We start from the raw sequence: 13654 nt of genomic DNA on the forward strand, positions 1-13654 counted from the left end.
GTCTTGTTTTGTCATGTCATGTTCAAATCTAAAAATGTATGAAAATGTTGGTCTCAAATTTATGAAAACTACTTTTATACATTTCTTATTTATTTCATTGGTAAGTTTCTAGGGACTCCAAAATTCATGCTTTTCCTCGAACTGAAATTTTGTTGATCGGTGTTCTTTATAAAAATATCAGGGGAATTTTTCGTATGTTTGGCAGGTTAAGCACTCCCTCCTAACTCCATCAAATTTGCTAATTTTCACTATTTAAAAAACTAATTTCGCAAAACTTTTAATAGAAACTTTCTTGCTAACTTCCTATTGAGCTATTTATCACTCTATTTCAGTTGAAAACGCTTTTTATGTGCTGTAATTGTAACGTCAAAGTGCTGATATGGCAACATTAGAGCCACGATTGAATTAGATGCTGTTCCCCTATTTAGATACTTCACATCTTGCATTATATTGTGTACACAAGATCAAAATTTGACTTTTAAACTAAATATTTTTCAATAAGACACTTTTCAACAGTTTATTTTCTTAAAGAGCTATTAGACTATGGCAAACAAACTCACACTTTTTGGTGTTTGACAGTTTGAGTCAAACTCGAAAACAAAGCCAAATGTATGCAGGCTGACATTTTTACAAACAAATGGAGGGAAACAATCAAAGCAGGCAAACTGTCAAAAAGTTTGTTTTTTTTATTGCGATTTTGTTTGTTTGTTGTAGTCTAATACGTCCTTTATTCAATAGAAAAGAAATTTTTAAAATGGTAATTTTACATACAAAATAAAGCATGAATTTTGGAGTAGCAAGAAAAAAATTATTTTATTTTTAAAAGTCCCCGAAAACGAAAATTTATGCATGAACGCAAAACGCAAACGCAAAAAAAAAAGTTTATTACTATTTACCTTACTTTTAATAGAACATCGAAATTGAAAAAAAAAAACAAAATATTCTTAACTGATTTAAAAATGGTACAATTGACAAATGCAAGAAAACGCATTTTATATTGTTTTCAGTTAATTGCTAGTCAATTTTCATAAAAATTAAAAACCTGCTGAAAAAAAGTGTTGAAATAAAAAGCCATAAAACTAACTTTGATTTAAATAATTTTGAATTTATCATATTCCAGAAAGTTTTAGAGCAAACAGTATACTGATATGTTCCCTTTAAACAAAAAAAAACTTCTTTTTAGTTTAAACAGAAGTAAATCGGTTTCACACAAAATTCTTACAAAATCCCACTGTGACACCTCTCCAAAACTATTCGAAAATCTCTTCAGCTTCCCCAAAACACTTCTTCACACATGCTGCCCATCACTTTCTTCACCCTTTTCCTCATCCCACCCACCTTCGACGAATCCCTCACTGCTCTGAACATGCTTTGCTCCCAACATGACTTCCTCAAATTCTCTCTTTTCACCAGTCGAGTCAGTGATGTTTCCTCACCTCAGGTGATAGTAATTTCCCTCTCGCGCGGCACAATCATCTTCGCGTGAATCTTCGCTTCGCTCTCTCTCGCGAGCTCTCGCTTAGAAACCGGTAAAACGCTTCACAACACACCACTAAAATATGCATGCAACGCGCGTTCAGTCTCTCTCTGGACAGTGGCCGAATCGGATGTCCGCCAGCTGACCGTCTTCTTAGACGCCGGTTCTCTTTACTTTTTTTCGAGCAGTTTCAACACTACTCTTTAGTATAAATGGTTATGCTCGGTTAGTGTGCAAAGTTGGTTCCGATTCGTGAAGGGTGAGAAAATAAAAGCAAAAAACGAAGAAGATTTCAACACTTTTGTGCGGTCGCCGCGAGAAATCGGTCAGCCCGCAATCGGCCTAGACTTTGTGTGCTGTGTGGTTATGCATTACATTGCAATTAAAGTCTTGCAAACTTGAATCAGGTGTGTGTGTGTCTGAACGAGCTCTAAATTGTGGAAGAAAACATAACCTTCCTTTTTTTCCCTCCAAGGCGAGTTGCGCTAGTTTCCGTCTCTCACACGCCAAAGTGCTTCCACATTAGTGCTATTATGTTGCCCAATTAGTGCCGCAGTGTAGTGCTGCAGAAGAGAAGAACGAAAAGAACAAGAACTAGCCTAGTAGGCGGCGATGCGCTGGTGGTGGTGGTCGTCGTGAATTTGTACGCATTTTATCACGAATCGTGTGAGAGAGTTCGGAGAGAACAATAGAGAGTGAGAATGTTCATGCTCGCATAGTGCAGCAGCGAGTGTCAACACACCTGCTAGAACCACTCTGGGTGTAAACAGCAAGACTCTGCGGTTGGAAAATCTGCGAGGGAAAATTGCACTTTTTTCACGTTTTCATTCTCGTAACAACACTAGCATCGTTGCATTGCTCTTTGCCGGTCGTCGTCGTCGTCGGTTTTCTTTTTCGGGTGAGGTCATCGGGGTAAAGTGGCACATGTTTTGGCGCGGTGTCAAGAGAAATGGCTTTGTTTGGTTTTAGAAGAAGAGAAACGAGATCGTGAATGGTTCAATGCACATGATTAGATTGATGGCTAGATGATTAAAAATCATTTTGAAAATATTTAAAACTGGTTTATAAGAAAATTCCTACGTGAGAGAAAAATGAACTGACTGGTAATAAAAATATAGTGTGAACGGACTGATAGAATAAAAAAACGAGATGACCTAAAGAATTGTTCCTAAAAAGTTCACCCATAAAAAAGCGTCAGTATCGAGAATCAATCCCAAAAACGATGACAACTCGAATCTGTGCCTGTACAGTGTCTACCACCACGATGCGATGAATATTAAATGGCTATTTGCCAATACTGAATGGGATGAACTGTGACAATAAACGATTGAACAAAATTTTATGTTTGTGTGCGTTTGAGAGAATTATTCTCTCACAATGAGTACTTTTCTTCCAGTAAACTTTGGAAGAGTTATTCTCTCAGCCGTGTGATGTGGGTGTTGAATTATACAAATACAAGTTAAATTTATATTTAACATAAAACCTTATTTTTAATAACTATAAAAGTGTCTAAGGCTAGAATATGGATTTTTTTCAATGGTCCAATTAATCAAAGTTTTAGGTTATGGCTGTTGTGGAAAATTCTTTACTAAAGCAGTAAAAACCGTTCTATTTTTAAATATTTTTTTTGCAATTCCGTCGTGAAACTACTTACTTTTCCTGTCATTCTTGAACGACGAAATAGCCTACTTTTCTGTACCAAAAATAACAGAATCGAATAGCAACACTTTTCAAAATAAATGCTGGAAAGTTCTACTTTTCAGCACTCAAATGGGTGCTGAAAACTTGAACTTTTCAGCACTTGTTTCGAAACGTAAAACTTTTCAATTTTTTTTTGACAAAATACATGAAAATTTGACATAAAATTTCACTCAGTGTGTGTTTTTTGGAATTGCAAAAATGTTGTATGGAACTCGTTGCAAAACTTGATTTTTTCAGCACTCTTCGTATTTATCCAACTCGGTGAACCTCGTTGGATAAATGTACGACTCGTGCTGAAAAAATCCTCTTTTTGCAACTTGTTGCATAAACTACTAATTAAATGTTATACAGATTGTTTTAATGTGGTGTGGATCTTTAATTAAATAAAAATTGATTATTTTTAACATTACTAAATTTAATTCTATTCTTATAATTAGAATCTTTTTAAAAGATAATAAGGCCGATGCAAATATTGATTGAAGTTGTTGTCCCTCGACTATGGCCGAGGTTGAAAGGGGCAAACTAATAAAAAATAGAATTTCAACATTTGCATGGGAAAAATGTAAAAGCATTTAACACATGTCCAGTTGATTTGCAATCATTTGTTTTAGAAAAACAAAATGCCAAAAAATTTAAGCAAAGAAACTTTTAGCAATTTTTAAAATTGAAAATATTTTTAACAAACTTAAACATGCAAAAAATAGCTTTAAACGCAGAAAAATGTATTTTAATTTGATTTCAGCTGATTAATATAAAAAAAAAATAAAAAAAAGCAAACAAAAATAGTTTTTAGATTATTTGAGCTTTGTTCGAAAACCCTTCGGATAATCAAGTCTTTTTCAAACTTGTTTATTTCCTTTATATACACATACAGTCCAGACTCGATTATCCGAAGCCTCGATTATCCGAAGTTTCGAACAAAAAAAAATTGTTCTCGTTTTTTTTTCATTTCCTCGTTTTTAACATAAAATTTGAGTTCTACGACCCCATTTTAGTTAAATTTGAGTTGTTGATTGCCTATTAAAAAATAAAATGCATTTCTTTTCAAAATTGCATCACCACCATTTTGGCCGCCATTATGGATTCAAAAATTCTAAATCATACCTAAGCTCGAGAATCAAAAATTTGACAACGAAAAAAAAAATTTTTTTTCATGATTCGATTATCTGAAGTTTTGATTATCCGAAGTGAAATTTTTCCGAGGCCTTCTGATAATCGAGTCTGGACTGTATTTTCAAAAGTTTTATTCAGGGGCATACATAAAAACTTGTTTTTTTTTCTAATAAAAACTTGTTTTATATGTTGTAAACTGTTTCAAGATATTTCCAATATTTTTTTCGCTGAATTTTAATATTTTTTAAAATATAACATACAAATATTTTACGCAAATGAAAATTTCAAATGATTTCTTAATGTCCATAATTTTATAGTTTTAATGACAAATAATAAATATATTGTATATTTTTAAATCTATCTGTTACCAACAATATAAATAAGATATATTTTTCATTTGTAATCTGCAAGGTAAAACAATATTTTGATTTAAATTTATTGAAAACTGCTAATCACATATTTATAGAGTATTATTGAAGTCGTTGTTATATTGTTCAATGTTTGAATTGATTACGGCAAATCTACCATAAATAAGTAATTTTTAATGCTTCAAATAAAAAATCACAATCAAATGTTTGTTTGAATAAGTTAATTAACATTTCAAAAAATTGTTAATAAAATTTAAGGGTTAAGTAAATAAAAAGTTCCAAATTTGCTCCAAATTTATAAGAAATTGATTTTTTTTTTCATAAAAATATATTTTTTTGTTGCTATTAAAATCAATTTTGACACTCAGGTTTTCGGTATTAAAATTAAATAAACAATACAATTTCTCTTGTTTAAAAGCAAATTCAAACTAGTTATATGTAGCTTATAGAACCTTTTGCAAACCTAATTTACGTTTTCCCAAAAAAACTAGGATATATCATAATTTAAATTACTTTTCTCTGAAACCGGTTTACTTCAACTTTTAAATATTGGTTTGCAAAAATCGAAATTTTATCAATTTGATAGAATAACACAAGGCAATTCTCTTAAAAAAAGGCCAGTTTCTTACGAATTAAATTGAATATTCAAGAGATTGGAAAATCTTTCAAAGATTTCTTTTTTCTTCAATAGAAATCGGACCTAGATCGGATGCAAAATTTAAAATAGAGGCATGTTGAAAAAAAAATGGGTCATTTAATTTTCTGGAATTTTTATTCATTGGAATGCTCCATCTCAGCAACAATTTGTCCGTTTTTCAAAGTCTTAAAAGGAAAATTGCATAAAAAATGTCCGCATCATAACCACACTTGTATTTCTTGTTTGGAAGAATGGACCCTTAAAAAGTTTCAACAAAATAAAAAAAAACAAGTAAAATTTACTAACGCTTCTAGTGAAAAATTTCTTTGTAATAAATTTTTAATTAAATGTTAAATAATTTAAAATAAAAAAAAACAGGAATTTAAACCCAATTGTAAATCTTATTAAATGCTATATAACAATAAATCTGAAAAGGGCTTAAATCGAAATTGAAAATATCAATAAAGAGTGACACTTCCTCCATTCTCACCCCACTTGCCCCTCCACCCCTCAGGTCTCTCAGGCCAATTCCGATTCACGTTCCCAAGCCGTACACACCGCACCCAGGGGCCCACAAATTAACCCACAACGCGAAGACGACGACGACGAGTTCAATTGAACACAGAACAAACCAATTGCTTACAATAGACGCTTCAATTAGGGCTCGCGTCGAGTTTAAAAGTGTAGTGATTTACGTTTACTTCTTTTTTTTGTGAACGTAACACACCGAGTTGGCGGATTTTTTTCCTTTTTTGTGAACTGAATCACAGACAAACAAATGCTAGTTTTTTGTCTCAATGTTTTTGAAACATTTCAAAAGTGACACTAGCGCCGCCAAGCGGACGGTTTTAAAAGTTGCAACTGTCAAAAAGTTTAAATTCAGATTTCAAAATCTACTTGTCTACTGCTGAATCTTAAAATTTTGCCGCATTGCTCAACCTGTGTTGGTGTTCTGTGCTATACTTATACGAGCACAACTTGACTGATTCTGGTGAGAACGAAAAGTCAGGACTGGTTAGTATTCGAGCCGACCAAAATGAGCACCTTAAATTTGTGATTCTAATGAAAACGATTCTAGCAACTACAAGTGGACTAGATTTCGTGAAAGTTGTTCAAGAAAACGACTCTATAACAGCAACTTGTAGAAAGTAGCAGGGAACACCTGCTAAGGGTTAGAATTGTCAATCAACAATGAAAGTTGACACCTCCGTCACGTGTTCAGGGTGTTAACTCAAATGCTATTTTCAATAAAGTTACAGTTACTTTCAACTTAAATTTTAATAAATGTTCAGGTAATTGATTAAAATAAACAACTCATCATAACCTCAAAGCACGAACAAAACAAACAATGCCACCAAGAAAAAAAAACTTTCTCCAATTTGCTAACCTTGCCAAAAGTTGCAGACAAATTACGACACGCAACATTTGGGTATAGCAACGCCAGCAGAAAATACGACCACGCCAAAGTTAAGGTAAAGGACGAGCCTTAATGGAGTGGAGGGGAGCGCATATAAAAAAAAAGTGAAACCGGTCTGACCTAAAACGGAACCGCAACAACCGCTAGTATCAGCAACTATAGCAAGTCAGCTGCTGCTGCGACTAAGGATATCGTTTGCCTTTACGGTAATTCGAGCAGTTTGTTTTTTTTTTTTTAACGGGACTTGATTGATTTCCTTTGTTGTTGTTTTTAAAAAGCTTGACTTGAATATGGACAATTATGGGAAGAATATCTTGAAATTATTGTAGATATTGATTTCAGTGTATTTACCCAAACAAAAAAAAAACCCTCAAAACAGATGTAAATCTTTTTTCTAAAAACATCAATCAACAATTCGACGGTCAATCTGAATTGTTGAAAACTCACCACGGTATTTTTTAATTCACCACATTCCGTTAACACGAGTTTGACAGTTGACAGAACACACGTTCACTACGAGATGGTTCTTGTGAGTAATGATTGAACTTTTTTTTTGTTTTTGATAAATGACGTATATCTGATTGTCTCTGATCTTGTTTTATTGTATATTTTAAAAGCATAGAAAAACAGACGTAAATCATGGAACAACTTTATTTTACATCTCGACTCACTAGAGCCATCTAGTTGTGAACGCCCATACCATACGAGCAATTCTCTCAGATTTTGGTCATTCGATTTTTTTTTGTAATTTTTAATCCGGCTGAACCTTTTTTGGTGCCTTTGGTAAGCCCAAAGAGGCCATTTTGCATCATTAGTTTGTCCATATAATTTTTCATACAAATTTAACAAAAATTATTTAGGAATATTCAAAAATCTGTATCTTTTGAAGAAATGTTTTGATCGATTTGGTGTCTTAGGCAAAGTTGTAGGTATGGATATGGACTACACTGAAAAAAATGATACACGGTAAAAAAAATGTAATTTTTAATTTAACTTTTTGTCACTATTTTGCAAAAAACACTATTTTTAATTTCCTAATTTTTTGATATGTTTTAGGGGACATCAAATGCCAACTTTTCAGAAATTTCCAGGTTGTGCAATACATTTTTGACCGAGTTATGAATTTTTGAATCAATACTAATTTTTCTAAAATCGAAATTTTGGTCACAAAAATTTGGCAGCTTCATTTTTCGATGTAAAATTAAATTTGCAATCAAAAAGAACTTCAGTGAATTTTTGATAAAGTGCACCGATAAAGTTGAAAAAAAAATTGAAATGCTGAGAAAATTCTCTATATTTTGCTTTTTTAAACTTTGTTGATACGACCCTTAGTTGCTGAGATATTGCCATGCAAAGGTTTAAAAACAGGAATATTGATGTTTTCTAAGTCCAAACAACCTAATTTTCAATGTTAAAATATGAAACATTCGTAAAATTTTCCGATCTTTTCGAAAACAATATTTTATTTTTTTTTTGAATCTGGACTAACATTTCAAAAGGGCGATATATTGAGGGGCGTATTATTAAATATTGAAAGTTTAAGTGACAAAAAGTTAAATTCAAAATCACATTGTTTTTTACCGCGTATCATTTTTTTTCAGTGTAGTCCTTATCCATACCTACAACTTTGCCGAAGACACCAAATCGATCAAAAAATTCCTTCAAAAGATTCGGATTTTTGAATTTTCATACATTATTTTTGTATGGACAACTGCCAAATTTGTAAAGAAAATTATATGGGCAAACTAATGATGCAAAATGGCTTCTTTGGGCATACCAAAAGAATCATAAAAGTTTCAGCCGGATTAAAAAATACAAAAATTAAAATTAAAAAAAGACCGATTTCGTAGAGAATTGCTCATACATAAATGCGTGTAAATACGCAGTGGTGAATTCATATTTAATATGGTGAGTTTCTGATAATTCAAATTGGCCGTTAAATTGTTGACTTGCGTTTGTTTTTCTGTGTTAAATCTATTTTGACTGTTAAAAAACACGATTATTAGACAGGAACACTAAAAAAAATTGCAGGTTTATTTGATTGCAGTCCAATTTGACCAACTTATGACGTCCACAGATTTTGAACTATTCCATCATTATGTGTAAACGTTTAATTCTCGAAAATAACAAAACGTTTACGATCATGACCAGCAAAGTGGCGCTGGACTGACGTTGTTGGTGGTTGACAGCCACGCACGTGACTAAACTGCCTTAATCAAGCATACTTAAGGCGTCGCTGAGCGTCACGCAAAGTAAACTTTTTGTTCAATCCATAAGCTGGGAACGCACGTTTGTTGAGCTTATCAACTGGCTTGGCACTAATTCAGTTATGCACAGACTAATCAATGCAAGCTGATGCTTTGAAATTGAATCAATAAGAGTGCAAGTGATTTATTGCAAATCCTTTACTTTGTAAGAAACCAGACTAAATAACCGGAAAAGCTTGAAAAACAACCCGGATATTCCGGACTTTGCTTAGTGCTGATTAAGGGCCCATTATGAAAGCACGTCCCAAGGATGATAAATTGCCGTGTGCCAAATTGCCCTCTCAAAATGACACGTGAAAGACTCGATGGCGATGGCGTGAACAATTTGTTTACCTCCTCCGAAGCTTTTTCATCATTTTCTTCGCTGGAAACTTGACAGCTTGGACCAGCTTTCGCGCAAGCAAAACAATTGCAAACTTCAACCTGCATCTGGCTGGGCAAGTCGCTTTCCCTTTAATTCGAGTTGAACCGTGAGGTGGGGCGAGTTTATCCTTCGTTAATATAAATTGAATTTAGTTTTACCATAAATGGTCATTGCCGGCGCCCTCCTCCATAGGATTGCAGTACAGAGAAAAGAAGTTATGTTTAGATCGATACTTGAAGATGCAGACTTATCGGATAAAGAACTCTCGTGACTTTTTGATGCCTTTCAAGCTACGATGTTATGGAGAGAAGAACGTAGCCACCGACGTGCCTTCTGAGCAGCGTTGTTATAAAAAAAAACTGAACTCGTTCCTTGACCCGTGTCCAAAGTTTCTCAACTCCACCGTACCGGCGAAGGGTTTACCCTTCGGTAATTGCACAAACAGACCCAGCTTGCACCGAGCAAAGAAAGACTCCTTGCCCTCTAATGCACCGGCATGCTGTTCCGGTATCCTAACCTCATAAGATCTCACGCCAGCGCAAAGTGTTTTGTCATCACAACTGATGGATTTCGCCTTCCCGACAGCGCGCGGCTTGGCCGCAGGGTAATTCAATTAAAGTGCTAATAAAACATACACTTTTTGCGCAGTTCCAAAGCCGAAGCCGTGTTCATTTGGGGTCAACGCGTTGCTGACCCTCAACGAAAGTTCCCTGCGGAGTGCGAAAAATGTGATCCAAAGTTTTGACGATCTTTAGAAAAAAAACAACACGTGAATAGAAGCAAAAAGTGTGATAAATTCTTGAAATAAGCAACAGATCTCAAAACGCCCGGAAATGGAGGAGCTGAACAACCTGCTCAAGGCGGAAATCGACGAGAACATGAACAGCGGGATCGTGGCGTCAACGATCCTCACCACGACTACTACCGCGGCCACGTGCTACCAGCGGTTCGCAAAAAGTAGAAAGGTAAGTGGATCCTCAAGTTTTTTGTTTGTTGTTGTTGTTGCTAGCTTTAAGATTTGGGCATCTACGACGTCAGTGAGGCGTTGAAGTGGTGCTTGTTTGACGTAAGCGCCATTGTGACGTTTATGGTTCCAACTTTGAAATCTAGTCACTTTCATTCACATCTTAACATTATGTCAAATTGTTTTGAATTTATACTTGACATTCCAAAAAATTAAATTATTGGCAACACTGCCAACAAGCTTTTTTAAAAAAAAAAAGTTCCAAAAATTTTATTGTGAATTTACTTGATAGCTGGATTTTCTGGGTTTCTTCTCACCAAGTTCCAACCAAATAAAAAAATACAGTTTCACTTCTTAGGAGAATTGCACGCATAGCAATTATGTCAAGAGAGCACAAAGGCAACAAAAAGATGATTTGGCAGAAATCGAAACGTTGATTTTACTGATGGCTAACGAATTGACGATCGTAAAGTGTTGCCGGTTGTTTGTTGAACTCATGTGTGTTTTTAAAGGTAACTTTTTGTTTAGCTAATTTTAACAACGTCATTTCGTCGCAGTTGTGCCGCATGAAGACTAAACTAAAAACTAAAAACTAAAAACTAAAAACTAAAAACTAAAAACTAAAAACTAAAAACTAAAAACTAAAAACTAAAAACTAAAAACTAAAAGCTAAAAACTAAAAACTAAAAACTAAAAACTAAAAACTAAAAATTAAAAACTAAAAACTAAAAACTAAAAACTAAAAACTAAAAACTAAAAACTAAAAACTAAAAACTAAAAACTAAAAACTAAAAACTAAAAACTAAAAACTAAAAACTAAAAACTAAAAACTAAAAACTAAAAACTAAAAACTAAAAACTAAAAACTAAAAACTAAAAACTAAAAACTAAAAACTAAAAACTAAAAACTAAAAACTAAAAACTAAAAACTAAAAACTAAAAACTAAAAACTAAAACTAAAAACTAAAAACTAAAAACTAAAAACTAAAAACTAAAAACTAAAAACTAAACTAAAAACTAAAAACTAAAAACTAAAAACTAAAAACTAAAAACTAAAAACTAAAAACTAAAAACTAAAAACTAAAAACTAAAAACTAAAAACTAAAAACTAAAAACTAAAAACTAAAAACTAAAAACTAAAAACTAAAAACTAAAAACTAAAAACTAAACATTAAATTTGTCCAAAAATGCGTCAACAAATCACAACACTAACGATGTCCGCCATCGCGTCCGTTTGGTAGGCTCTTCAAGCATGAAATGAAAAACCACGACAGATGGCAGCACTGGTTGCTGCGATCGGCAAACCCCCCGCCGCCGCTGTCAAACGTCAGCGGCGAAAAAGCAACGGCGACCTGATCGACGGTTTTGGCGCGAAGAAAGAGCGCGCGCAAAGAACGAGAGAAAGAGGAAGTGCAAGAATTTTCATTCCGTTCGCAAGTTTTGAGTTGTCCAGACGTGTAAATAAAAATCGGTCGAGTAGAAGTTTTTAGAGAAAACGTGTGTTTTTATTCCGTCCCAGAACGTGGTATACAGTCCCGCGAAAGCTTAAGTGGAATCGACTTGTTGAGGACAAGCGGCCGCAACATTGGTCACTTCGTACCGGACATTCGGCCCTCGGAAACTCGGATCCGCGAGTGAAAACCAAGAGTGTTTGTGGATTCCGGAAAATGTGAACGGAACAAGTCGGCAAGAATCAAACCCGAGTGTGGATCCGGAAGTGAGAAGTTCAAAAAACCTTCCGGAAGGCGACTCCGTGGCCTGGAACGGCGGAAACAGTGGCGGCAAGAGCCCGCAAATAAAAAGTGAGAAAAGTGCCAGATAGTTCCGTGGTGAGACTGCAGTGAAAAAGCGCAGCGACGCCATTTTGTGATAGTGGTTCCCAAGAGTGGAACAATCTGTAGGAAACAGGCCGCACAAGAGTTGCCGGTCTTTTTCTATGTGGCGGTCGTTCCTGAAGCTGCCCACGGAACCAGAAAGCGAAGAGAAGAAACCCGTCGTTGAAGTGCTAGTGCCGTCCCCAGTGAAACCGCTGACGCCGAAGAAGTTGTGGGAGAAAACGAAGAAAGCAGAGATGGCGGACGGAGAGGTCAAGGTGCTTTCCAAGAAGCGAAGCCAAGTTAAAGGGAAACTCACGCGAATCCTGCATGCAGTGCAGCCGAGCACGCAGCCCGGTGCCTTGCCGGGTGTCCAACCACGTGAGGCCGACGTGTCACCGCCGCAGCTACGAGTTCACCAGCGCAACGTAGAGAAGTATTATGGTGAGTTTTGCGAGATCCATGATAAAATTCTGGACGTGGTGGAGGAAGACGAGGGAGCCAAGCAGCAAGATGCTAAGTGGTTGGAGTTTGAGCAACTCTACAACCGAACGCTGGTCGCGTTGGAAATGCTGCTGACTGCGCATAGTGGACCGGCTGTTTCGGCCCAGGCTGTGCTTCCGGCTAGTCAAGCCGCCCAGCAAGTTATCGTCCACCAGCAAGCGTTGCGTGCCCCACTCCCGACGTTCGACGGACGTTACGAGAACTGGGCAAAGTTCAAGGCCATGTTCCAGGACTTGATGCGCAGTTCGTCAGATTCTGATGCCGTCAAGCTGTACCACCTGGACAAGGCGCTCGTAGGCGAAGCGGAAGGGAAGATCGACCTTCGAACCATCCAGGACAACAACTACCAGGGAGCGTGGAAGGAACTGGAGGAGCAGTACGAGAACACGCGGCTAATCATCGATCTACACATCCAAGGCATTTTGCAGCTGAAGAAGATGGACAAGCGGTCATCGAAAGAGTTGCGAGATGTCGTCGAGCGGTGCTCCAGGCACGTCGAGGGACTACGCTTCCACAAGCAAGAGCTGTTGGGAGTGTCGGAGCTCATCGTAGTCAATATCCTCGCATCGGCACTGGACCGCGAGACGAGAGAGCTCTGGGAAGCGACGATCGAGAAAGGTGAGTTACCGACGTACCAAGCGACCGTCGACTTCTTGAGGAAGCGATGCCACATTCTCGAGCGATGCGAGCTCTCCGACCTAGAGGCATCTGCTGTCACGCCAACAGTTCCCAAGATGCCGTCTTCAACGAAACCCTCGGTGAATGTGTCCGCTGCAGCCACGACCACAAGCGAGGTGGTGTGCGAGTTCTGCAGTGGCAACCATCCGAACTACAGGTGCAGTGCCTTCTGCAGCATGTCTATCCCGGAAAGGCTGGAGAAGGTGAGAGAGGCACGAGCCTGCTACAACTGCCTGAGAATTGGCCACCTGGTCAAGAAGTGTCCCTCCGTATGGACCTGTAAGTGTGGAGAGCGACATCATAATTTGCTTCACATGAACCTACCGAGTGAACAAGCGCCGCCAAAGTTCG

General features: G+C 36.4%; 2 protein-coding genes across 6 annotated transcripts in view; both read left to right on the forward strand.

Moving 5' to 3' along the window:
• The window catches only part of LOC120415625 (beta-mannosidase), a 165835-nt gene that overhangs the window by 100065 nt on the left and 52116 nt on the right, over positions 1-13654 (forward strand). The gene's annotated exons all lie outside the window — the stretch shown is intronic.
• Positions 1585-13654, forward strand: part of LOC120415613 (progestin and adipoQ receptor family member 3) — a 48662-nt gene continuing 36592 nt past the window's right edge. For 2 of the 5 annotated variants that reach the window (XR_008211861.1, XM_052706559.1), the window contains exons 1-2: positions 1585-1884; positions 9930-10309. Coding sequence is in view for 1 of the 5 variants with exons in the window: in XM_052706559.1 (XP_052562519.1) it covers positions 10178-10309 (132 nt within the window). In the remaining 4 variants the exon portion in view is untranslated. The remainder of the gene's footprint in view (positions 1885-9929; positions 10310-13654) is intronic. The other 3 variants (XR_005605223.2, XR_005605224.2, XR_005605225.2) reach the window with 3 other exon arrangements.

This window comes from Culex pipiens, chromosome 1 (genome assembly GCF_016801865.2).
Source record: "Culex pipiens pallens isolate TS chromosome 1, TS_CPP_V2, whole genome shotgun sequence".
Classification (NCBI taxonomy): domain Eukaryota; kingdom Metazoa; phylum Arthropoda; class Insecta; order Diptera; family Culicidae; genus Culex; species Culex pipiens.